The 24,403-nt window shown below is 42.8% G+C and overlaps 2 protein-coding genes across 5 annotated transcripts in view; both read left to right on the plus strand.

Annotated features, from left to right (window-relative positions):
- LOC112262454 (1-phosphatidylinositol 4,5-bisphosphate phosphodiesterase beta-1) overlaps window positions 1-10,167 on the plus strand; it is a 29,803-nt gene extending 19,636 nt beyond the window's left edge. Inside the window, exons 22-32 of one of the 2 annotated variants that reach the window (XM_042329991.1) lie at window positions 739-843; window positions 1,048-1,160; window positions 1,310-1,448; window positions 1,607-1,660; window positions 1,762-1,978; window positions 2,255-2,414; window positions 2,478-2,554; window positions 2,677-2,766; window positions 2,968-3,025; window positions 3,183-3,269; window positions 7,972-10,167. In XM_042329991.1, the coding sequence (XP_042185925.1) occupies window positions 739-843; window positions 1,048-1,160; window positions 1,310-1,448; window positions 1,607-1,660; window positions 1,762-1,978; window positions 2,255-2,414; window positions 2,478-2,554; window positions 2,677-2,766; window positions 2,968-3,025; window positions 3,183-3,269; window positions 7,972-8,145 (1,274 nt within the window). In that variant the 3' untranslated portion in view covers window positions 8,146-10,167. Of the gene's footprint in view, window positions 1-738; window positions 844-1,047; window positions 1,161-1,309; window positions 1,449-1,606; window positions 1,661-1,761; window positions 1,979-2,254; window positions 2,415-2,477; window positions 2,555-2,676; window positions 2,767-2,967; window positions 3,026-3,182; window positions 3,270-7,971 lie in introns of those variants that run through there. The other variant, XM_042329992.1, reaches the window with a different exon arrangement.
- Window positions 10,168-10,796: 629 nt separating this feature from the next.
- LOC112261676 (cell division cycle-associated protein 4) lies at window positions 10,797-16,802 on the plus strand. 3 transcript variants are annotated; one of them, XM_024437195.2, is made up of 3 exons: window positions 10,797-10,966; window positions 14,171-14,307; window positions 14,628-16,802. In XM_024437195.2, the coding sequence occupies exon 3, from the start codon at window positions 14,637-14,639 to the stop codon at window positions 15,540-15,542; it is 906 nt and encodes a 301-aa protein (XP_024292963.1). In that variant the 5' UTR covers window positions 10,797-10,966; window positions 14,171-14,307; window positions 14,628-14,636; the 3' UTR covers window positions 15,543-16,802. The 3 variants fall into 3 exon arrangements, with proteins under 3 accessions (XP_024292963.1, XP_024292962.1, XP_042185927.1); XM_024437194.2 differs by lacking the exon at window positions 14,171-14,307 and having other exon boundaries at window positions 10,798-10,966; XM_042329993.1 differs by lacking the exon at window positions 10,797-10,966 and having other exon boundaries at window positions 13,344-14,307.
- The last annotated feature ends 7,601 nt before the right edge of the window (window positions 16,803-24,403 follow it).

Below are 24,403 nucleotides of genomic sequence, written 5' to 3' on the forward strand. Positions count from 1 at the left end.
GATTCAACTTGGTTACAGCTGAGTTATTTACTCTGAAAAATAAGAACCCAACATTGGTAATCAAGCCTACCACTGTAGTGTCGTCTGCAAACTTGATGATTGAGTTGGAGGCATGCATGGCCACGCAGTCATGGGTGAACAAGGGGTACAGGAGAGGGCTGAGAACGCACCCCTGTGGGGCCCCAGTGTTGAGGATCAGCGGGGTGGAGATGTTGTTTCCTATGCTCACCACCTGGGGGCGGCCCGTCAGGAAGTCCAGGACCCAGTTGCACAGGGCGGGGTCGAGACCCAGGGTCTTAAGCTTAATGATGAGTTTGGAGGGTACTATGATGTTAAATGCTGAGTTGTAGTCGATGAACAGCATTCTTACATAGGTATTCCTCTTGTCCAGATGGGTTAGGGCAGTGTGCAGTGGGATTGCGATTGCATCGTCTGTGGACCTTTTGGGGTGGTAAGCAAATTGGAGTGGGTCTAGCGTGTCAGGTAGGGTGGAGGTGATATAGTCCTTGACTAGTCTCTCAAAGCACTTCATGATGACGGAAGTGAGTGCTACGGGACGATAGTCGTTTAGCTCAGTTACCTTAGCTTTCTTGGGAACAGGAACAACACTATATTTACCTGTAAACAGTAAACACTGTTTCTGCAAATAGTTTTGTGTTTCTTTCTCTCTGTATTCCTTATTTTCCTCGGTTTTCCTCTCCTGTCCTCAGGTTATTAACTATGTTCTGTCTGTCTCAGGTTATCGCTACATTGGCTTGAGGAATGAGAAGAACCAGTCTTTGATTCTGCCTGCTGTGTTTGTCTACATTGAAGTGAAGGATTATGTCCCAGACACCTTTGCAGGTAGGTCTGGTGTACGACAATGCCTATTAAACCTGGAGGTCTCTGTATAAGCTTAGTACCAGCTTAGTCATCAGTGGTAAGGAACACGTGCATGTGTGGCAGGAATATCTGGCCTCAGAGAAGTAGTCTTTTTCTTCAGCTTGCCCACATTGCATCAAGGCTAATCCCTAATGTGTGTGTGTGTGTGTGTGTTTGTGTGTGTAGATGTGATCGAGGCGCTGTCTAACCCCATCCGGTATGTGAATCTCCTGGAGCAGCGGTCCCAGCAGCTGGCTGCTCTCACCCTAGAGGAAGGGGAGGAGGAGACCAGCAAAGAGGTTTGTGGTCAAACTAGGGTTTTGTGGTCAAAAGAGGGTTATGGACAGTAAAAACAGGCTCTCCTTGATACACATGCATTTAGAAATACTGTTACATTGCTGGTGTTGATTGTAATGTTAAATGTTGTTGATGCTTTTGTGTTATAAAGGTTGAGGCTAATGCTGATCAGCCAGGGCCCGCTGAGCCAAAAGCAAACCTACGAATTGCTCCTCTGGAGAACGGTCTCAGCCCCAGCCCTACCGTCACACCCAGGACTCCTACTAACACACCTCAGCCTGCAGCCACAGGTAACCCTGGACTTCTGACTCCTGACCAACCAACTTCTATCTGCCAAAGTCACACCCAAGACTGCTACAATGTCACCGCAGATATATTGACATTAATTAATTTTCCCATTTAACTGGTGTGCCGCCAACCAATAATAGTGTTTTTGTTGTCTTTTCAGAACCAGCCAAACCAGCATTGAAGACTGAAGACATGGTGCAGAGCGTTCTGATAGGTCAGAGGGATCAGGGGGCGGGATTGTGTGTAGTCAGTATAAGACAGTGTGGCTGTGGTGTGTAGTCTATGTGCTCGACTGTGTGGTCTCTGCCGGTTCAGATATGGAGGCGGCCACACTAGAGGAGCTCAGGCAACAGAAGCTGATCATGCGGGAGCAGAAAAGACACTACAGGGAGATGAAGGATGTGGTGAAGAGACACCAGAAGAAGACTTTGGAGATGGTGAAGGAACATACCACCAAATACAACCAGGCTAAGAACCAACACACACGCAGACACAGCGCTCTACTGAAGACTAAGCAACATGGTAAGACAAGGTAGGTAGGGTGGAGGGGGGTTGGGGGAGTAAGGTAGAGTGTTGCATTGTGTGTGTATGTGTGCGTTGTCCCTAACCCTGACTCATGTCCCTCTTGTGTGTGTGTGTGTGTGTGTGTGTGTGTGTGTGTGTGTGTGTGTGTGTGTGTCTGTGTGTGTGTGTGTGTGTGTGTGTGTGTGTGTGTGTGTGTGTGTGTGTGTGTGTGTGTGTGTGTGTGTGTGTGTGTGTGTGTGTGTGTGTGCGCGTGCGCGCGTGTGCATGCATATGTGTGTTGTAGAAGTTTGACGCCTGGAGGGGAGGCTGAACTGAAGCAGTTTGATGAGGAGGGAGAGGACCAACTGGGGGAGCTGAGAGAGCAACAACAGCAACAGCTACTGGAGCTGAGGCAGGAACAATACTACAGCGAGAAATACCTCAAAAGAGAACATATCAAACAGGTAACACACACACACATTAATACATTATATAACTGTACATTCTAATACTCACCACTATTGCAGCTGATGGAGAAACTGACTACGGTGACTGAGGAAAGCCAGAACAACCAGATGAAGAAATTAAAAGACATCTGTGACAAGTGAGTTTGACATGACTGTGACATGACGTCAGTTTAACAGAGACGTAAAGTGAGTGTATTATAAAGATATAATTGTAAACAATTCTATAAAATATCTCATTTGTGATGCTCCACCGTTGTAGAGAAAAGAAAGACCTGAAAAAGAAAATGGAAAAGAGGAGAACAGAGAAAATCAAAGAAGCAATGACGAAAGAGAAGCACTTGGCTGAAGAGTAAGAGGGAACTCTGTGTGTGTGTGTGTGTGTGTGTGTGTGTGTGTGTGTGTGTGTGTGTGTGTGTGTGTGTGTGTGTGTGTGTGTGTGTGTGTGTGTGTGTGTGTGTGTGTGTGTGTGTGTGTGTGTGTGTGTGTGTGTGTGACAGAGAGATAGAAATACAGCCTATGTGTATGATTGTATTTCTTCTTCTGTTGTCAGGGAGAAGTTGGAGATCAACAAATCATATGTGAATGAAGTGGTACAGAACATCAAGAGGGTGAGGATGAAAGGGTTTGGGGACAGACATCACTCAAAACTCTTGTTGGTGAATCATCTGCGTGACGTCAAGTACTGTTATTTTCCTGAGAAGTGATAGCGATTCCAGGATCGAGTGGTCCAATCACTGAAGGTAACCTCTCTGCTCTCTGCTCTAGCTGGAGGACGCCCAGTCAAAACGTCAAGAGAGACTGGTGGAGCAGCACAAAGGTATCCAGCAGCAGATTCTGGATGAAAAACCAAAGGTGACAGCCCAACTAACCCATGATCTCTAACCTTTAACCCCGTAGCCTTTGTTTATTTATGTATTTATTTAACCTTTATTTAACCAGGTAGGCCAGTTGAGAACAAGTTCTCATTTACAACTGCGACCTGGCCAAGATAAAGCAAAGCAGTGTGACAAAAACAACACAGAGTTACACATGGGATAAACAATCGGACAGTCAATAACACAATAGAAAAATCTTTATACAGTGTGTGCAAATTAAGTAAGGAGGTAAGGCAATAAATAGGCCAATAGTGGCGAAGTAATTACAATTTAGCAATTTACACTGGAGTGATAGATGTGCAGATGAGGATATGCAAGTAAAAATACTGGTGTGCAAAAAAAGCAGAAAAACAAAAACAAATATGGGGATGAGGTAGGTAGTTGGCTGGTTGGATGGGCTATTTACAGATGGGCTGTGTACAGCTGCAGTGCTTGGTAAGCTGCTCTGACAGCTGATGCTTAGAGTTAGTGAGGGAGATAGAAGTCTCCAACTTCAGTGATTTTTGCAATTTGTTCCAGTCATTGGCAGCAGAGAACTGAAAGGAAAGGCGGCCAAAAGAGGTGTTGGCTTTGGGGGTGACCAGTGAGATATACCTGCTGGAACGTGTGCTACGGGTGGCTGTTGATATGGTGACCAGTGAGCTGAGATAAGGCGGAGCTTTACCTAGCAAAGATTTATAGATGACCTGGAGCCAGTGGGTTTGGCGACGAATATGTAGCGAGGACCAGCCAACGAGAGCATACAGGTCACAGTGGTGGGTAGTATATGGGGCTTTGGTGACAAAACGGATGACACTGTGATAGACTGCATCCAATTTGCTGAGTAGAGTGTTGGAGGCTATTTTGTAAATGACATCGCCAAAGTCAAGGATCGGTAGGATGGTCAGTTTTACAAGGGTATGTTCGGCAGCATGAGTGAAGGAGGCTTTGTTGTGAAATAGGAAGCTGAGTCTAGATTTAACTTTGGATTGGAGATGCTTAATGTGAGTCTGGAAGGAGAGTTTACAGTCTAGCCAGATACCTAGGTATTTATAGTTGTCCACATATTCTAAGTCGGAACCATCCAGAGTATTGATGCTAGTCGGGTGGGCAGGTGCGGGCAGCGATCGGTTGAAGAGCATGCATTTCATTTTACTAGCATTTAAGAGCAGTTGGAGGCCACGGAAGGAGTGTTGTATGGCGTTGAAGCTCGTGTCCAAAGAAGGGCCAGATGTATACAGAATGGTGTCGTCTGCATAGAGGTGGATCAAAGAATCACCCGCAGCAAGAGCGACATCATTGATATATACAGAGAAAAGAGTCGGCCCAAGAATTGAACCCTATGGCACCCCCATAGGGACTGCCAGAGGTCTGGACAACAGGCCCTCCGATTTGACACACTGAACTCTATCTGAGAAGTAGTTAGTGAACCAGGCGAGGAAGTCATTAGAGAAACCAAGGCTGTTGAGTCTGCCGATAAGAATGCGGTGATTGACAGAGTCGAAAGCCTTGGCCAGGTCAATGAAGACGGCTGCACAGTACTGTCTTTTATAGATGGTGGTTATGATATCGTTTAGGAACATGAGCATGGCTGAGGTGCACCCGTGACCAGCTCGGAAACCAGATTGCATAGCGGAGAAGTTACGGTGGGATTCTAAATGGTCGGTGATCTGTTTGTTCACTTGGCTTTCGAAGACTTTAGAAAGGCAGGGCAGGATGGATATAGGTCTGTAACAGAGTGTCTCCCCCTTTGAAGAAGGGGATGACCACGGCCGCTTTCCAAACTTTAGGAATCTCAGATGATACGAGTAATAGGGGTTGCAACAATTGCGGCAGATAATTTTAGGAAGAGAGGGTCCAGATTGTCTAGCCCAGCTGATTTGTAGGGATCCAGATTTTGCAGCTCTTTCAGAACATCAGCTGTCTGGATTTGGGTGAAGGACAAGCAGGGGGGGGCTTGGGCCAGTTGCTGCGGGGGGGTGCAGAGCTGTTGGCCGGGGTTGGGGTAGCCAGATGGAAAGCGTGGCCAGACGTAGAGAAATGCTTATTGAAATTCTCAATTATTGTGGATTTATCAGTGGTGACAACGTTTTCTAGTCTCAGTGCAGTGGGCAGCTGGGTAGGAGATGCTCGTATTCTCCATGGACTTTACTGTGTCCCAAAACTTTTTGGAATTAATGCTGCAGGATGCAAATTTCTGTTTGAAAAAGCTAGACTTTGCTTTCCTAACTGACTGTGTGTATTGGTTCCTGACTTCCCTGAACAGTTGCATATTGCAGGGACTATTTAAAGCTAGTGCAGTCCGCCACAGGGTGTTTTTGTGCTGGTCAAGGGCAGTCAAGTCTGGCGTGAACCAAGCGCTGTATCTGTACTTAGTTCTACATTTTTTGAAAGGGGCATGCTTATTTAAGATGGTGAGGAAAGCACTTTTAAAGAACAACCAGGCATCCTCTACTGACGGGATGAGGTCAATATCCTTCCAGGATACCCGGGCCAGGTTGATTAGAAAGGCCTGCTCATTGAAGTGTTTTAAGGAGTGTTTGACAGTGATGAGGGGTGGTCGTTTGACCGCGGACCGATAATGGATGCAGGTAATGAGGCTGTGATCGCTGAGATCCTGGTTGAAAACAGCAGAGGTGTATTTAGAGGGAAAGTTGGTCAGGATGATATCTATGAGGGTGCCCATGTTTACGGATTTGGGGTTGTACCTTGTAGGTTTCTTGATAATTTGTGTGAGATTGAGGGCATCTAGCTTAGATTGTAGGACGGCCGGGGTGCTAAGCATATCCCAATTTAGGTCACCTAGCAGGACGAACTCTGACGATAGAGGGGGGAAATCATTTCACATATGGTGTCCAGGGCACAGCTAGGAGCTGAGGGGGTTCTATAACAGGTGACAACAGTGAGGGACTTATTTCAGGAGATATGGATCTTTAAAAGTAGAAGCTCGAACTGTTTGGGTATAGACCTGGATAGTATGACAGAACTCTGCAGGCTATCTCTACAGTAGATTGCAATTCCGCCACCTTTAGCAGTTCTGTCTTGATGGAAAATATTGTAATTGGGGATGGAAATTTCAGAGTTTTTAGTGGCCTTCCTAAGCCAGGATTCAGACATGGCTAGCATATCAGGGTTGGCGGAGTGTGCTAAAGCAGTGAATAAAGCAAATTTAGGGAGGAGGCTTCTGATGTTAACATGCATGAACCCAAGGCTTTTACGGTTGCAGAAGTCAACAAATGAGAGCGCCTGGGGACACACAGGGCCTGGGTTAACCTCTACAGGAACAGAGGAGGAGTAGGATGAGGGTACGGCTAAAGGCTATAAGAACTGGTCGTCTAGTGCGTTGGGAACAGAGAATAAAAGGAGCAGATTTCTGGGCGTGGTAGGATAGATTCAGGGCATAGTGTACAGACAAGGGTAAGGTAGGGCATGAGTACAGTGGGGGTAAACCTAGGCATTGAGTGTCGATGAGAGAGGTTACATCTCTGGAGGCACCAGTTAAGCTGGGTGCAGGGGGGGACAAAGGAGCTATCTAAGGCATGTTGAGCAGGACTAGGGGCTCCACAGTAAAATAAAACAATGAGAGCTGCCTTAAACAACAGTATACAAGGCATATTGACATTAGAGAAAGGCATAAGCAATCACAGGTGTTGATTGGGAGAGCTAAGACAACAACGGGTGAGACAACAACGGGTAAACAGCTAGGACAACAACAACGGGTATATAGCGATGAATGGGCAGAGAGGGTCAGTTAGCTACACATAGGGCCTGAGTTTGAGGCTGGGGCAGACAGATAAACAAAATGAAGTACCGTGTTAATGGACAGTCTAGCAGGCATTGGCTGTATAGCCGAGTGATCATAGGGTCCAATGAGCAGCACGACATGAAACAGGGAACCGTTCAGTAGTTGATTACCACGTTGAGCGAGTGGGAGACAAGGCGTTCAGGGAGCTAGCAGGCCGGGGCTAGCAGATGGATCATCACCAAACATCCACGACGCAGAGGCCGGTTGAGAGCACATCGGCCGAGTTACGTCAGCAGACAAGCAGACCAGTAGTGATGGATCGGCGGGGCTCCGTGTCGACAAAGAGTCCAGACCAATTGGCAAGAGAAGTGTTGTAGTTGGTGTACTTTGTTTACTAGCCGGGTGATGGGATTAGCTCAGGGCTAAATGGTGCATGCTTCTGGACAAGGGAGTTAGCCACAATAGCTCCTCGGTAGCCACTAGCTAGCTGCGAAGATCCATTGTAATGGTCCAGAGCTTGCGGCAGGAATCCGGTGATGTAGTGGAAAAAAGCAGTAACGATATGCTCAGGGCTGGTTTCGTGCTGTGCAGACTGGCAGGTATTATCCGGGCTATCCAGACTAAAGCTGCAGGAGTCCGAGCTAAAGGTAAAGACCGCTAGCAGAGGCTAACAATGACTAAATAGCTAGTAGCTAATTAGCTGACTAACTAATGATGGAGGTTCCAGTTATAACGTCTATAAAAAAAATAGCTGAACCGTACCACATTGGGAGAGGCGGGTTGCAGGAATGTATATTTATTTCGAAAATTGAAAAAAGAGATTGAAATGTATACAAAAACCCCCGCAAAAGACAATATTTACATGGGACGAAAATAAACACGTCTTACTGCTGCGCCACCTTGGATTACCATAAACCTCAAACGCCTAACTCTAACCCCTGACCTCTGACCCCAGCTACAGGGTGCGGTGGAGGCGGAGTACCAGGAGAAGTTCCGCCTGTTGCCGGGAGAGATCCAGGACTTCTTGCAGAACAGAAAAGGAGGGGTAAAAGGTCATGTCGTGCCCCGCCCCTCCACCCCTCATGACACGCTCTCTGAGGAGGAACTAGATGAGGACCGAAGGGAGTGAGAGAGAATGGGAAAAAGTCCATCCTTTTCATACTCCTACTCTGTAACCAGGAAAACAATGAGTGGTTGCATGGTCAAGGAGAGTGTCAATTCGTTAGTAGGCGAACGGAGAAGTATGCTCACCTCCTCAATTACCTACTTTGGCAGAGGATGCACAAGAGTATCCTCCTGACGGCTAGCGCAGAAGTGTTTAAAAATGTGCCACACCCCCTTTGAATCAGCTGTTGTTTTCTCAAAGGAGAAAAGCATGAACATATTTTATCTATAAAATGTGTTGCACAACAAGCTACATTTTGTTTTTATCACATTTATTTTGGAATTCCACCCCTGTAAATATAATTTGCCTGATAATGCGAAAGTGGAGAAGGAGAGTCTCATTTCATACAAGTGGATTTGTTTCCACATTTCCTCTCCTCGCCTCTGCTCCTCGATTACCTTTGATCTTTTTCAAAAGCAGGCAAGCAGTGGATGGAGGAGAGGACATGAGGAGTCAATCAAGCAAAACCAATTGAGGTTCTGCCAGAGAGAGAGCTTTTCTTCTTAATGAATGCTGGTTTAGTGATGCACTCTACAGGTAGTCAGGACAATGTGTATTGTCATGTTATCTGCGGTATATTAATCATAACTTTTTGATAGTTGAGATTTGATATACAATATACTAACACTGCTACATTGTGCTCTCCTGCCTTAGAGGACTCATAAGTAGGCCTAGTGGCCGGGCAGAGTGTGTTGCATGAGGCCAAGCAAAGCACGTTATTATTCTACTGACCACATCTTGACCTCAGACACGGTCCTGTTGTTCTGACTGCATGTGATTCTTATCTGGTCATGGGGTTGTGGTAGTCAGTGGACAAGGGAGAGGCTTTTTGCTGAATTTCTATTTGCACTGAAATGTAGACTATTTGCTTCTCTTTGCAAAACTCCTGGCTGTCTGTGCTTTTCTCTTGAAAGACGTTGCTGCTGAAAAAGGTTTGTTTAATTGTTTTCTACTTGATATTAATGCTTTTAGAGAGTTTTATATACAGAAATTTTGCTAATGACATTAAAAATAATGAGCTGTTGATTGTTGTGGTTCCTTACAGTTTCAGGGATGCATGACTTTATGCAGTATTTTTATTGAATGTTTCAAATGTACTATTATATGGTTATTAACACGGATGTACTGGTTCAATCATAATTAATGACTTAGTTTAATTTTAGTTTATGTTAAATTATATTTAATACAATTATATCCCAAACCATTTCCTCCCCTAACTCATGTCTTACTCCTGATGTAGTGTAAAATAACCAAATAAAATGTCAGATCCAACAAATATTGAAGAAGCGGTTTCACAGGGGACCAACAATGTGTTGCAACAGGCTAAGTATGTTTTTGTTTGGTTATTTATTTGTATTTGTTTTACTTTTATGACATTATCTTGAATACTGTTAATGTTAGGGGACTTTGTGCCTGTGTTAAGGTGAGGGCATTTGTCCTGTGTATGTGCTTTGCCCAGAATTTGTGAAACCCCTTATTTTAAATATTGCACTTTAAGCATCATAAAATATGTTTGACTATTTTTCTGGGGTTGGATGTATGTTTTGATAAAACAACTATAGGCCTAGTATACTGTAGTAATTACAAAAAATGAAGTTGTATTAAGTCTGGATCAATAAAATGACATGAATCCCTATGAAAACCTACATTTCTCAACATGTTATGGAATTACAAACTGGGTTTAAGTCTCTTTTTGAATACAGGTTTCAGGTAATTATATTAATATTTCTGATGTATATAATTGTATTGGGTGTATTTGTATATAGTTGCATTTGTTTGATTGTGGTACTATATTCAATAATGATAAGATAAGTAAAATATGTTGGGTGTTACTAGTAAGTATGTTACTAGTAAGAATTATTTGTTGATATGTTTAACTTTAAAAGTTCTCACTTGTATAGAGCCTTAGCTCTCAGTAATGATTTGCCCCTTGTTTTTGTGATTACTTGAACCACATTTATGACTAAAATATTTATTCTGAAATGAGATGTGTGTATTTTCTTTTGTTAAAAGCATACATTCACACAATCTAACTTGTACCCACAAATGCAAAAATGTTATATTGAAAACACTGACATAAGTTTATTTTAACAGCCATACAAAACCATATAAAATCGACAGCTCTTCCGGCTGGATAGACGCTTGACAAATCAGTCAATATTGGCAATAACAGTGTTGTGCCACCGTATGGTGCCACCACTGAGTTTTTGGACAGGCACATCCACTAACTGCAAACTCAGAGTAATTTGAAAAAAATATGTTTTTTATGATTCCTTGGTAAACCACAGCCTTGGACATTTTCAACAATAAAATACATTAAAATAAAATAAAAATCTCAATGTCATTACATTCTGTATAACTCGTCATAGTTGAATTGCATTTAATGTTGACCATTTTTCACAGTGGGATTTTTTCCTTCTGTGAATTTACAATTTCCTCCCATATGTACTGAGGTCCGCAGTGATTACAGTCTGTGCAGTTTTTAAGAAACGCACGTGAGCTTTGATTTACATGTTGCGTTGTTGTTGTTTTTGTGCCTTTTGAGAGTATACCTTTTGTTCTGGTGCTCTAATTCAAGTGACAGCATGTCGATCAAGATGCATGGAGCCCGCCCCCTTCATCCTTCCCCCCATTCCGCCACCCTCCCTGCTCCCTGGCCGTAGCAAGCAGCAGTGAAGACGAGGTAGTTTTGAAGCCGTGGCATTTATGATCTCATCTCAGCCTGATCTCCGCATCCTACAGAGGATCTTATGACCAACACAGGGATAAAGTAAAATAAACGACGGTACGTTGAATGTATTTATTTGTCAGGATTGATACGAAATATTTATTCCTGAAACTCTTATCAAATGTTAGTCTGGTGAGGCGGGGGGCTAGCTATGTTAGCTACACATTTAGCTAGGTAGTTAAACCATTTTGTAAAGCAGAAGTATACACTCCAGTTTGAGAAGGGTACGAAATTATGTAGTTGGAAAAATGAAGTTTTGTAATTTGAAAACGGTGTCATAATGTATCCCCATTTTATCTCGATGAGTAGGAATTGGCTAGCTAGCTAGTTATTTCAAAATGGCCTCATCTCCATTGTCGCCCCAGCTTCCCTTTTGCTCGAACTAGACAAAGCATGCGGTGCAGCTACCAGAGAAGGCCACTAGCGATTGCAATGGGTGCAATGTAAATATCTGATTTAATTTTGTACATTTATATTTTTATTAACCTATTATGAATTGCAGGATGCACCCTCGCACTGTTGGGTAGTCAGATAATTTCTCCATTCAAATAACCATAAGCGGCCGTGGAAATATCGACGTCAGTACTGTGGGGGAGGGGAGCCATTCCTAGGTGGAGCCATAGACGAGGAGGAGGATCTCGGGTGGAGCTGTTGCTCTTTGAAGTTTAGTGGTGTAAACTGAGACATAACACAGGGTACTTGCAACGAGCACAGGCTGGAGGTTCCCTCCTTACATGTGGCACTGACAGACTAATTGATTGGAGTAATCAGCAAAGGACAACCTTGAAGTGTTGTATGTTGTCTTGACCTATGTTTTGTTTTTATAGCCACATTAACCTATTTGATCCTTTTTTCCATGGATATCGGCCTAACAGATTTGTATTGAACAGTCCTTTTTAGGTTTGCAGTGTTTTATAAGGAGCAATAAGGCCCCATCCTCGCACCAGTAACTCATTCTTGTCACATCATAATGATTGCACCTCTTTTTCCTTGTTTTCAGATATCCAATCAGCTAGACTTCCTTAGTAGAAACCCGTTGTTTGTGGGGATTGGTGAATTAACATGAACACAGTGTTGTTACTTGTGTAGTATTTTGCTTCTTAGTTAGAATTCATCCTTTGTTTTTGACAGGCTTCACTAAGGTAAAAAAACAACAACAAAAAACAGAGAGAGTACATTCATATGTCTGCCTCACATTTTTTTAATTTTTAATAGGGTACCTGGCAACTCCCCTCATGAATTGGACTAGAACATTTGCAGCTATGTAAATACCATTTGGGTTCTTGGAACACACAAACGTTTGCATGTTTTCTTGTACTTCAGAGGTTTGTGTCAAAAACCTACTGTTCATACATTTTATCTGTGGTCTGATGCAGGTCCCTTTGCAGTGTTCAGTTGTTGCAGTTAAAATAATCTTACTTTTCAGTAAGTGCACCAGTCCAATTGTGTGACAGAGTATTTCATCATAGTTTATTTATGGATAAAGTCTGCATTCAAGTTAGGTTCATTAACACAGTCAAAGCACTCTCCTGGTTACTTCCAATGGTAAAAATATACAGTAAATGCAAGTGTCACCTTGTGATAGCATTTGTTGCTCCAGTGGTAAGATGTCCACTAGGGTAGGACCGAAGCTAAATGTTCTCCCCTGGCCAGACTGACTGATTGTGCCCCTGTGATGTCCACAGTGTACCCCTACAGCTCTAGAATAGATACAATACATTGCTAATTAGGAACGCTGCATAAGTTGCTATTATCAACTGTGTGCTTTTTTGCTATCAGCAAGTATAGTGTTAAAATAATCTATACTGAACAAAAATATAAACGCAACATGTAAAGTGTTTGTCCCAGTTTTCATGAGCTGTAATAAAAGATCCCAGAAATTTTCCTTATGCACAAAAAGCTTATTTATCTCCAATTTTGTGCATGCATTTCTTTACATCCCTGTTATTTCTCCTGACAGGTGTGGAGTATCAATAAGCTGATTAAACAGCATGGTCATTACACAGGTGCACCTTGTGCTGGGGACAATAAAAGGCCACTCTAAAATGTGCAGTTTTGTCACACAACACAATGCCACAGATGTCTCAGATTTTTGAGGGAGCGTGCAATTGGCATTCTGAATGCAGTCATGTCCACCAGAGCTGTTGCCAGAGAATGTAATGTTAATTTCTCTACCATAAGCCGCCTCAATAAGCCGCCTTGTTGTAGAGAATTTGGCAGTATGCCCAACCGCAGACCATGTGTAACCACGCCAGCCCAGGACCTCCACATCCGGCTGCGGGATCGTCTGAGACCAGCCACCCGGACAGCTGATAAAACAGGATAGTTTCTGTAATAAAGCCCTTTTTTTTGGGAAAAACTCATTCTGATTGGCTGCCAGGATGCACCCCTGTCCAGTCATGTGAAATCCATAGATTAGGGACAAATTCATTTTTTTCTATTGACTGATTTCATTATATGAACTGTAACTCAGAATCTTTTTTGCATGTTGCGTTTATATTTTTTGATCAGTATATTGACTACAAATGTTTGTTGTTTTGAAACTGTCACTTGTCTGTTTTAGTTTTAGTTTTCTTTATTGCATACTTACCTCCTGTTTTTATATCCTTTGTTGCTTCGTGGATGGTTGATCCATGTAGCAGAGTAGTAACGCCAATCAATGCCCTACCCAGAGCTCTCTCTGAGGGGACGCATACCCCTACAGGAGTTCCTTTGTTTTAGTCTTATGGGAAATGTAGTCACACCAGGCTCATGTCCTGTGTTCTCTCCCTACTCTGCTCTCCCCGGCTTGTTTGTCCCTTGGAGCCAGCAGCCGACCCTGTTGTTTTGAGGCAAGTCTTCTGATATCTTCTCATTCAGGCAGAGATACAGCATCGGGAAGGTTAATGTTAACTTTTCCTCCTTTCCCTGTAATGACATTCTAGCAGTTCTAGTTTTTGGAGCATGGTGTGTGCATATCTCAAACACAATATCACATTAAACCTGTGTGGTTTCATTTGACTTTTCTTACCCAGTATGTGTCCTGTTCTCTTTTGTACTACCGGAGTGAAGTTGTTAACTCACTTTTGCCCATAATTAGGAGATGTCTGACGACAGGTGGCAGTGGGGTGGGATGGTGTGTGTACATGAGCTGATTGTGTTTTTTTGAGAAAAATCTGACCTGTCCTGACTTTGACCGCAGTGATGGCAGGTGGTTGGTAACATGCTGTATTTTCGGTGGTTCAGTGGGTCTGTTAAAAGTGTGGTTGTTCCGCCCAGCAGGAGCCTTGCTTCAGACTGGCCTAAAATGGGCAGAAAGGGTGCAGAACAAAAGCTGCTTGTTGCTTGTACAAAAGTACTGAAGCGCTGCAGCCGGGACCAAGCTGCTATGCTAATGCCTGTGCCTCTCAACAGGAAAGGTATAGCAAACTTTCAGAAAAACAACAAGCCATTTATACTGTAGGCCACTACATGAATATTTAGCTAACCTAGAGATTCTTCATCACAGAATTCTCTTACCAATTGAAATTTAGCTTATCACCTTAATAGTTTGTCCTTATGCCACACACTTCAAACATAACACCACACATAAGTTCATTCATTTTTAGAATGTACTTTTGATAAGTAAATTTTTGCAAAACAACAGTCTTTCATGATACCATGTGTGTTTGTGTCAGAATGGTAACGTTTTTGTGACAGATTTTTCATCAATAACACTCTCCGTCTCCCCTCACCCCAGAGAGCCAAAATGTTCCCGAAGGGCACGAAGCGCAAGTTTTCTGACTCCGGGGATGAACCTGCGGCAGGCGGTGAGGATGTAAACCAGCCGAGTTCGGTGGCCGTAAGGATGCTGTCATCCTACAGCCTGCAGCGGCAGTCCTTGCTGGACATGTCCCTAATCAAGCTGCAGCTGTGCCACATGCTGGTGGAGCCCAACCTGTGCCGTTCAGTGCTGATTGCCAACACGGTGAGGCAGATTCAGGAGGAGATGACCCAGGACGGCACCTGGCAGATCATGACCCAGGCCCTGAGTGCTGCCAACGCTGCTGCCCAGTGCTCTGCAGACCGCCTGGTGGCCACCGAGGTGCTTTGTCGGCAGACCGAGGCAACCCAGGGGGAGCAGGTACTCAAGCCCTTCCCAGCGGTGGGGTCAGAGGGTTGCCCTGCAGAGGAGGAGGTGGTAGTGGAGGAGGAGGGCGAGGGGGGGGTGACCATGTCCACGGTTTCCCCCCAAGCCCCAACCTCCTACCTGCCAGGCACCTTTGGCATGGACCCCTGTTGGGAAGAGGAAAATGGTGAAGATGAGGAGGAAGATGAGGACAGTGAGGAGTGTGGGTCTGGTTCGGAGGAGGGAGACAGTGACAGGCTTGTGGAGGACTCCAGGACAGCAGAGCAGGTCTTTGGCACGTTCGAGATCAAAAACCCTGCGCCCAGCCCTGACCCTGCCCTGGAGGAACTGTTTTCAGATGTGGATGCGTCCTACTACGACCTTGACACGGTGCTGACAGGCATGCAGAGTGCGCCTAAGATGGGGCCCTACGACCTCCTGGAGAGCCTGTCTTCCCATGGGCCCTCACCCCTCAGCTCTAGCACCAGCTGCCGATCAGACCTCAATGAACTGGACCACATCATGGAGATCATAGTGGGCTCCTGAGAAACAACACATTTCCATTCTTACAGACTTGGTAGACTCTTTACAGACAATGCACATGGTGCATACATGGATATCGTGTTATTATTATACATTCAGACGTTGAGGGTTTATGAAATCAATAACTTATTCAGTGTTACCACATGCAGGTGTGCATCTGTTAGTGGGCAGAGATTACAGCATATACCATTATGATTTTTCTTATTTACATACTTTTCTATGTTTCCTTTTATCATACAATCTATTTTTCCAGTTTTGTTTTAATTTATTGTTATGTATGGACTGAAGAACAATGTCATTACACTACACAAGAATAGAGACCGGAACATCCAAACCTTTGAAGCAATGTATATTTTCCTAAAGACTAAAACAAATATTAGTGAAATAGATGTATATTGTACGTATATATGTATATTGAAATATATTTTTTGCAACATACAGTTTGGGAAATGTACCAGTATGACTACATCTAATCCCCCCTCCTATTTTTAATCTGACAGAGATTTTGAAATGTTAATGTAGCCCGATTTGACCAGTCTTCCTATGGTTTGGAATCAAGTTTCAAGACAGGGACCGTCCTGCTTTTTCAGGCACATTTTTTTTCCCCCCGCTTGATTTGAATCCATCTCTTACGACCTAGACTAGATTTGTTCAAGTATTAACAGAAACTCTTGCTTGATATCAGCATTAAGAAGCCATATTTTCTGATATTTGTGTTATTACAAATTGAGAATAATGGGTTGACCCATTAAGTTATTACTTTTTAATTTATTTAATTTATTAAATAGACACAAACATGCCAAGTTGCTTTTAACTGAATCGTGTAGACCCATGTGATATATTTTATATATCACAAGGGTCTACCCAACCCCCCCCATTTTTTCCCCCTCAAAAATAACTATGGGCCTGGGTTTACTATTCACTATGCAGTTCATTTGTGAAATGATATTTTGTACAGAATTCATCCATAGAAATGTCAATGGTTTTTTTCTTTTTCCATTTTTTTGGGATGTACAAGCAACTGCCATTCTAAAGATTTTTCAAAATGTCTTATCATGATTAAGAGATTACTCAGGCAAACCGTATCAGTTAAATCCGACAGTATTACTCCGGTCATTACTACCACAACACTCCTCTGAATGATGTCACTCTGCTTCAAACAGGAGCTAGAATTTCAACAATTGTAAAGTATATGCATTTTTATATTAATAAAAAATGTAGCATCTTTGTAAATATTTTTTATAATAAAAGGTGCAAAGTTAATTGTCACTTTTATTTTTTAACTAGATAAAATGTATCTGTTAGTTTAAGGATCAACCCTTTTTTTCTTCAATTTTTGCCTAAAATGACATGCCCATATCTAACTGCCTGTAGCTCAGGACCTGAAGTAAGGATATGCATTTTCTTGATACCATTTGAAAGGAAACACTTTGAAGTTTGTGGAAATATGAAATGAATGTAGGAGAATATAACATGCGTTTTTATTTTTTTGTACCATCTTTGAAATGGAAGAGAAAGGTCATAATGTATTATTGCAGCACATGCGCAATATAGAATTTGGCCACTAGAAGGCAGTAGTGTATGAGCAAAGTTTTAGACTGATCCAATGAACATGTTCAAAATGTTGTATCAAGACAGCCCAAATGTGCCTAATTGGTTTATTGATACATTTTCAAGTTCATAATTGTGCGCGCTCAAACAATAGCATGGTATTCTTTCACTGTAATAGCTACTGTAAATTGGACAGTGTAGTTATGTCTAAAATTCTTGTTTATCTGATATGGGCAGAAAGCTATGTCCTGGGATTTTTTTGTTTGTTACTTACAACCTCATGCTAATCACATTAGCCTATGTTAGCTCAACCTTCCCATGGGGGGACACCAATCCCATAGAGGTTATTAAAGGTAAACTAAGTTCAAGGTATTGTGTTTGATGTGAAGTTGGTGAAAGACACTAAGATGTCCAATGTGTATACCAATCAGTGGACAAACAACAAAATGTAAACAATAGAGAAAATGCACACCATAATATTTTCACATGCAAATACCACTTGATTTCTATGGCATACAGTGCTTTCGGAAAGTATTCAGACCCCTTGACTTTTTCTACATGTTGTTACCTTACAGCCTTATTCTAAAATGGATTAAATCTACACACAATACCCCATAATGACAAAGCAAAAACAGGTTTTTAGAAATGTTTGTAAAAACTGTGGAAATATCACATTGACATAAATATTCAGAACCTTTACTCGGTACTTTGTTAAAGCACATTTGGCAGCGATTACAGCCTGGAGTCTTATTGGGTATGACGCTACAAGCTTGGCACACCTGTATTTGGGGAGCTTCTCCCATTCTTCTCTGCAGACCCTCTAAAGCGCTGTCAGGTTGGATGGGGAGTGTTGCTGTACAGCTATTTTCAGGTCTCCAGAGATGTTCGATCGGGTTCAAGTCTGGGCTCTGGCTGGGCCACTTGAGGACATTCAGAGACTTGTCCCGAAGCCACTCCTGCGTTGTCTTGTTTGTGTGCTTATGGTTGTTGCCCTGTTGGAAGGGGAACCTTTGCCCCAGTCAGGTCCAGAGTGCTCTGGAGCAGATCTTCATCAAGGATCTCTCTTTACTCTGCTCCGTTCATCTTTCCCTCTATTCATCTGCCCTAAATCCCAGTCCCTGCTGCTTAAAAACATCCCCACAGCATGATGCTGCCACCACCATGCTTCACCTTAGGGATGGTGCCAGGTTTCCTCCAGACATGACACTTGGCCTTCAGGCCAAAGAGTTCTAAATTGGTTTTATCAGACCAGAGAATCTTGTTTCTCATGGTCTGAGTCCTTTAGTTGCCTATTAACAAACTCCAAGCGGGCTGTCGTGCCTTTTACTGAGGAGTGGCTTTCGTCTGGCCACTACCATAAAGGCCTGATTGGTGGAGTGCAGCGGAGATGGTTGTCCTTCTGGAAGGATCTCCCATCTCCACAGAGGAACTCTGGAGCCCTGTCAGTGCCATCGGGTTCTTGTTGCCCTCCCTGACCAAGGCCTTTCTCCCCCGATTGCTCAGTTTGGCCAGGTGGCCAGCTCTAGGAAGTGTCTTGGTAGTTCCAAACTTCTTCCATTTAAGAATGATGGAGGCCACTGTGTTCTTGGGGACCTTCATTGCTGCAGACATTATTTGGTACCCTTCCCCAGATTTGTGCCTCGACACTATCCTGTCTCGGAGCTCTACAGACAATTCCTTCGACCTGGCTTTGTTTTTGCTCTGACATGCACTGTCAATTGTGGGACCTTATATAGACAGGTGTGTGCCTTTCCAATCATGTCCAATGAATTGAATTTACCACAGGTGGACTTTAATCAAGCTGTAGAAACATCTCAAGGATGATCAATGGAAACAGATGCACCTGAGCTCAATTTTGAGTCTCATAGCAAAGGTTCTGAATACTTATGTAAATGTGGTATTTCTGTTTTTTGAAATGTCTAAACCTGTTTTTGCTGTGTCATAGTGTTTTTATTTTATTCAATCAATTTTAGAATAAGGCTGTAACATAATAAATTGTGGAAAAAGGGAAGGGGTCTGAATACTTTGTGAATGCACCGTATCTGTAGTGCTCAAGAAATTATTTTTCATGAGAACAACATTACACTTCTTTACAAATTATGTGAAACTACATAATTTCTACAGTAAATTAATGACGATAAAAATATCAACACTGGGTCCTCCTTAGATTTTAGTTAATGATGGCATATTCTTACAAAAAGTCATTGAAATGACTAAATCATATACATGAAATATACAAAAACACATTGATCTCAAAGTATGTTCCTATTAATTCCTCTCCTTCACGGTTATCATGTACATTTCACCTTCACAATTACAATAGGCCTTTGTCCTTACATGGCTGTTCATGGTCCCTTCGACCACAATAGTTATTTGCTCATTGCTCATAAGCAACATTTATGTTACATTGTATGAGTGCCTTCAGAAAGTATTTCCACCCCTTGACTTTTACACATTTTGTTATGTTCAAGTGGGAGAAAAATGTATTTAATTGTCCTTTTTTTGTCAACGATCCACACACAATACTCTGTAATTGGGGTGGCAGGTAGCCTACTGGTTAATGTGTTGGACTAGTAACCGAAAGTTTGCAAGATCGAATCCCCGAGCTGACAAGGTAAAAATCTCTCATTCTGCCCCTGAACAAGGCAGTTAACCCACTGTTCCTAGGCCATCATTGAAAATAAGAATTTGTTCTTAACTAACATGCCTAGTTAAATAAAGTTTTTTTTTAAATGTCAAAGTGTAAGAAAATTGATGATTTATTTAACATTTTTATGAAAAATAGAACACTAATATATCTTGATTCGTTAAGTATTCAATCCCCGAGTCAATACATGTTAGAATTAACTTTGTCAGCTGTGAGTGTTTTTGGATAAGTCTCTTAAGAGCTTTGCATACCTGGATTGTACAATATTTGCCCATTATTCTTCAAGCTCTGTCAAGTTGGTTGATGATAATTGCTAGACAGACATTTTCAAGTTTTGCCATAGATATTCAAGCCAATTTAAGTCACAACTGTAACCAGACCACTCAGGAACATTCAATGTCATCTTGGTAAGCAACTCCAGTGTATATTTGGCCTTGTGTTTTACCTTGTTGTCCTGCTGAAAGGTGAATTTGTCCGCCTGCGTCTGTTGGAAAGCAGACTGAACCAGTTTTTCCTCTTGGATTTTGTCTGTGCTTAGCATGCGTGAAAATATGAAGTGGTACTACTCAGTGATTTGTTATGTTGGATGTTCCCCAAACGTAATGCTTTGTATTTAGGACAAAATGTTAATTTCTTTGCCACATTTTTTGTAGTATTACTATAGTGCCTTATTGCAAACAGGATGCATGTTTTTGAACATTTTTTATTCTGTACAAGCTTCTTTCTTTTCATTCTGTCATTTAGGTTAGTATTGCGGAGGAACTACAATGTTGATCCAGTTTTCTCCTATCACAGCCAGGTAACTATTTTAAAATCACCATTGGTCTCATAGTGAAATCCCTAAGCGATTTCCTTCCTCTCCAGCAATTGAGTTAGGAAGGACATCTGTTTCTGTGGTGTGACTGGGTGTATTGATACACCATCCAAAATGTAATTGATAACTTCACCATGCTCAAACGGATATTCAGTGTCATTTTTTAAAACTTATCCACCAATAGGTGCCCTTCTTTGCGAGGCATTGTAAAATGTCCCTGGTCTTTGTGGTTGAATCTGTGCTTGAATTTCACTTCTCGACTGAGGGACCTTACAGAATGTGTGTGGGACAGTAACACGGTAGTCATTCAAAAATCATGTTCACCACTATTATTGCACACAATAGTGAGTGCATGCAATTTATGTGACTTGTTAAGCAAATTTCTACTCCTGTAATTATTTAGGATCGCCGTAACAAAGGTGTTGAATACTAAAAACTAAAATTTCACTTTGACATTATGGGGTATTCTGTTTAGGCCAGTGAAACTAAATCTAATTTTAATACATTTTTAATTCAGGTTGTAACACAACAAAATGTGGAACAAGTCAAGGGGTGTGAATACTTTCAGTAACCGTGTTTGGATGGTTGTTACAACCTGTCACACCCTGATCTATTTCACCTGTCCTTGTGATTGTCGCCAACCCCCTCCAGGTGTTGCCCATCTTCCCCATTATCCCCTGTGTATTTATACCTGTGATCTCTGTTGCCAGTTTGTCAGGTCAACCAGCATTTTTGTTCTCAGCTCCAGCTTTTTCCAGTCTCTCTTTTTCTCACCCTCCTGGTTTTTAACTCTTGCCTGACTGACCACTCTGCCTTCCCCTGACCTTGAGCCTGCCTGCTAACCTGTACCTTTGCCCCACCTCTGGATTGTTGACCTCTGCCTACTCTGAGCCTGCCTGCCGTCAGGTACCTTTGCCCCACCTCTGGTTAACTGACCTCTTCCTGCCTTGACTTGTCTTATTGCCTGCCCCTATTGGAATATTAAACCATTGTCAATTTGGCGTTTCTGCATCTGGGTCTTACCTTGCTTCCTGATCCAACCACCGTTATAACAGTAGCACAAGTCTGGTTTGCACTCAGAGAACCACTACGTAGTAGACTAGATACAGTGTATTTCAACGCATGTAAAAAGTTCCAACCTTAGAGAATGTGTTGCACATTTCCCAGCCCTGTGAGTGGTTAAGACCGCCCACTGACGATTATAATATTGAGGGAGTTCGATTAAGTGCACCGTGCTATCAAATGCAGTAGCTCCATAATACAGGTCCAGTAGCCTAGGGGAGAGTGGGGTAAGTTGAGCCATTGTTTTTACATTCAGCATCACTCTGTCAAGGGAAGTATAGTATTCTTTCTAACAAAGATATCTACATATATTTCAGGATGTTGTGTATTCTTGGAAATAATCAGAATTAATTTAAACGTTTCAGTTTTGAAAACATAGGTTGTCCAACAAAAAGTGGTCTCTTGGCACAACTTACCGGGTATGGGGTAAGTTGAGCTGCGGAACAGGTTAAGCAGCCTACAAATTTCTGTACTGAATTAAATATTACCACTGCCCCACTACCATATCTTTACTTCCCAAACACAATTCAACACAATCAAAATCGCATTTTTGTATTTTAATAATTGTAAGCATCTTCTTACAGAGGTTTAACACCTAACAAACACTTTGTAATTTTTTACTTTTAACATAGGCACTGTTGTTACCTCATATCTGAGTAATAATGCTTTGCATTACGCCTGGAAAGAAAACACTTCAATTTGCTCAACTTGCCACTGGCTCAACTTACCCAATGGCCATTGGCTAAACATATCCGAAGACACAGCTACAAGGATGCACTTTCATGCTAGGTTTAGGACCTCATATTGAAGCCCAACTTATGTATAGACCAATCTTAAAATGATCTCTTTCCTTTCGATACAAGCATCATGAAACCTCTAACAAAATAAATTCATTTGACTTGGTGAAATTCGTTTTTGCGGCCTAACTTGCTTACCAGGGTAGTGTCAACACTGAATAAATTGTCTTTGTAAATGATGAAAAAAAAAATCTAGATGCATCATTCAATCTAAACTCAAGCTCATATTTAGTAGTTCTTACACATGAACAAATCCATAAATACAGTGGTTAAGTAGATCACTGTAAACAGCGAGTGCTAATATAGTATATCAACTCACTGAACAAGAAAGAGCCTTCTATCACAAACTATATTTAAAACTGTATGAAGACAGGACTCAAATTATGTATAGATGTACATTTCATACTTAAATGTTGATCAATGAAAGTGATAGATATCCTTCCTGTCTAGATTCATGTTGGGTCGTGGCGTGAGGTGGAAGCAGAGCTGTAATGAGGCAGATGGGCTTACGGTCTATGGGCCAGAGAAGGCTGAGGTCCAGGTTCAGGGTGGGTCTTCTTACCTGCCTCACCTGCAGCAGTGCCAGCTAGTGCTCAGCCTGTGCCTGGACAAGCCACAGTGCAGTTAAACAGGAGTGGAACTCAGCCTGCACCACTCAGTGCTGCTGGTGAATACCTTGAGGCAGATTCAACAGGACATGCAGAGGGAAGGCCAGGTAGTCTGTAGGTAGTCCCAGTCACCCAGTCACTCTCCCCTGATGCACCTGCCCACATACCTGGCCTCTCTGCCTTTTAATGATGTCCACCATGATTCCCTGCTCTGTGACAGTATTTGGGAGGAGGACGGGCCACTCACCTACCCAGGGTGTGCTGAAGGAAACGGCCTGGGTGTCTCCTCGCCGCACCATATTGCCTACATCTCCCTCTCAGGACAGCTCTTCTGGACACCCCAGATCCAAAGCCCCTTGGCACCCCTTTGCTCTTCTAAGAGCCAAACACCAAACTCCCTGTGCTGCCCCACAGACCTTTCCCCGGATGGCATCTTTGAGGACAAGGACACCTGCATGTATTACTCCTCTGATCTCCCCTCTGCCTGGGCCGGCTACCTGTCCTGATGGGCCAGTGGGATGGCCTCCTGGGGGAACGAGGGACTAAAGATGTGCTCCAGTTATCTCGGTCAGCACATTACAGCCGTGTCTGACCGACCTCAATGATCTGGACCACATTATGGAGATCCTGGTCAGGTCGTGATTCATGGGGGTCACATCAGGGGTCATGACCTGCTTGTTAAGGATCTGAACATCATCAGGATAACCTGGCTTGGTCCGGTTAAGAATTGTAAATGACAATATATATTTTTTACAATGTGGATAGTATTTTTGTCATACTACAATGGTTTTATTCAGGTGACGGAGACTTGTGTATCTACTGTGAACAGAATATTCCCTTTGTGAGGCAGTTAGTAGAATGCAAGAAAAATATGCACTACTTGTAGAGCTTGTCTTGTTATATAATACCTCTTCTTGAAATTGTACATTATCTTTTCATTTAATCTAATTATTCCAATTCTACTTCTCTTGATCAGCACTGTACTTGTAAAGTCTGTCGCACCCTGATCTGTCACCTGTCTTTGTGCTTGTCTCCACCCTCCTCCAGGTGTTGCCCATATTCCCCATTATCCCCTGTGCATTTATATCTGTGTTCTCTGTTTCCCTGTTGCCAGTTCGTCTTGTCTTGTCAAGCCTACCAGTGTGTATTTTGTACTCCTGTTTTCTTGAGCCCGTTTTCTAGTTATGCTGGTTTTGATCATTCTGCCTGCCCTCCGCCTGCCCTGGATTACTGACCTCTGTCTGCCCTGACCCTGTCTGCCACTCTGTATCTTACGGACTCTGCCTTGGACTACCGACCTCTGCCTGCCCTGACCCTGTCTGCCACTCTGTATCTTACGGACTCTGCCTTGGACTACCGACCTCTGCCTGCCCAAGACCTGTCGT

The sequence above is a fragment of the Oncorhynchus tshawytscha genome, linkage group LG11 (genome assembly GCF_018296145.1).
Source record: "Oncorhynchus tshawytscha isolate Ot180627B linkage group LG11, Otsh_v2.0, whole genome shotgun sequence".
In the NCBI taxonomy this organism is placed as follows: Eukaryota; Metazoa; Chordata; class Actinopteri; order Salmoniformes; family Salmonidae; genus Oncorhynchus; species Oncorhynchus tshawytscha.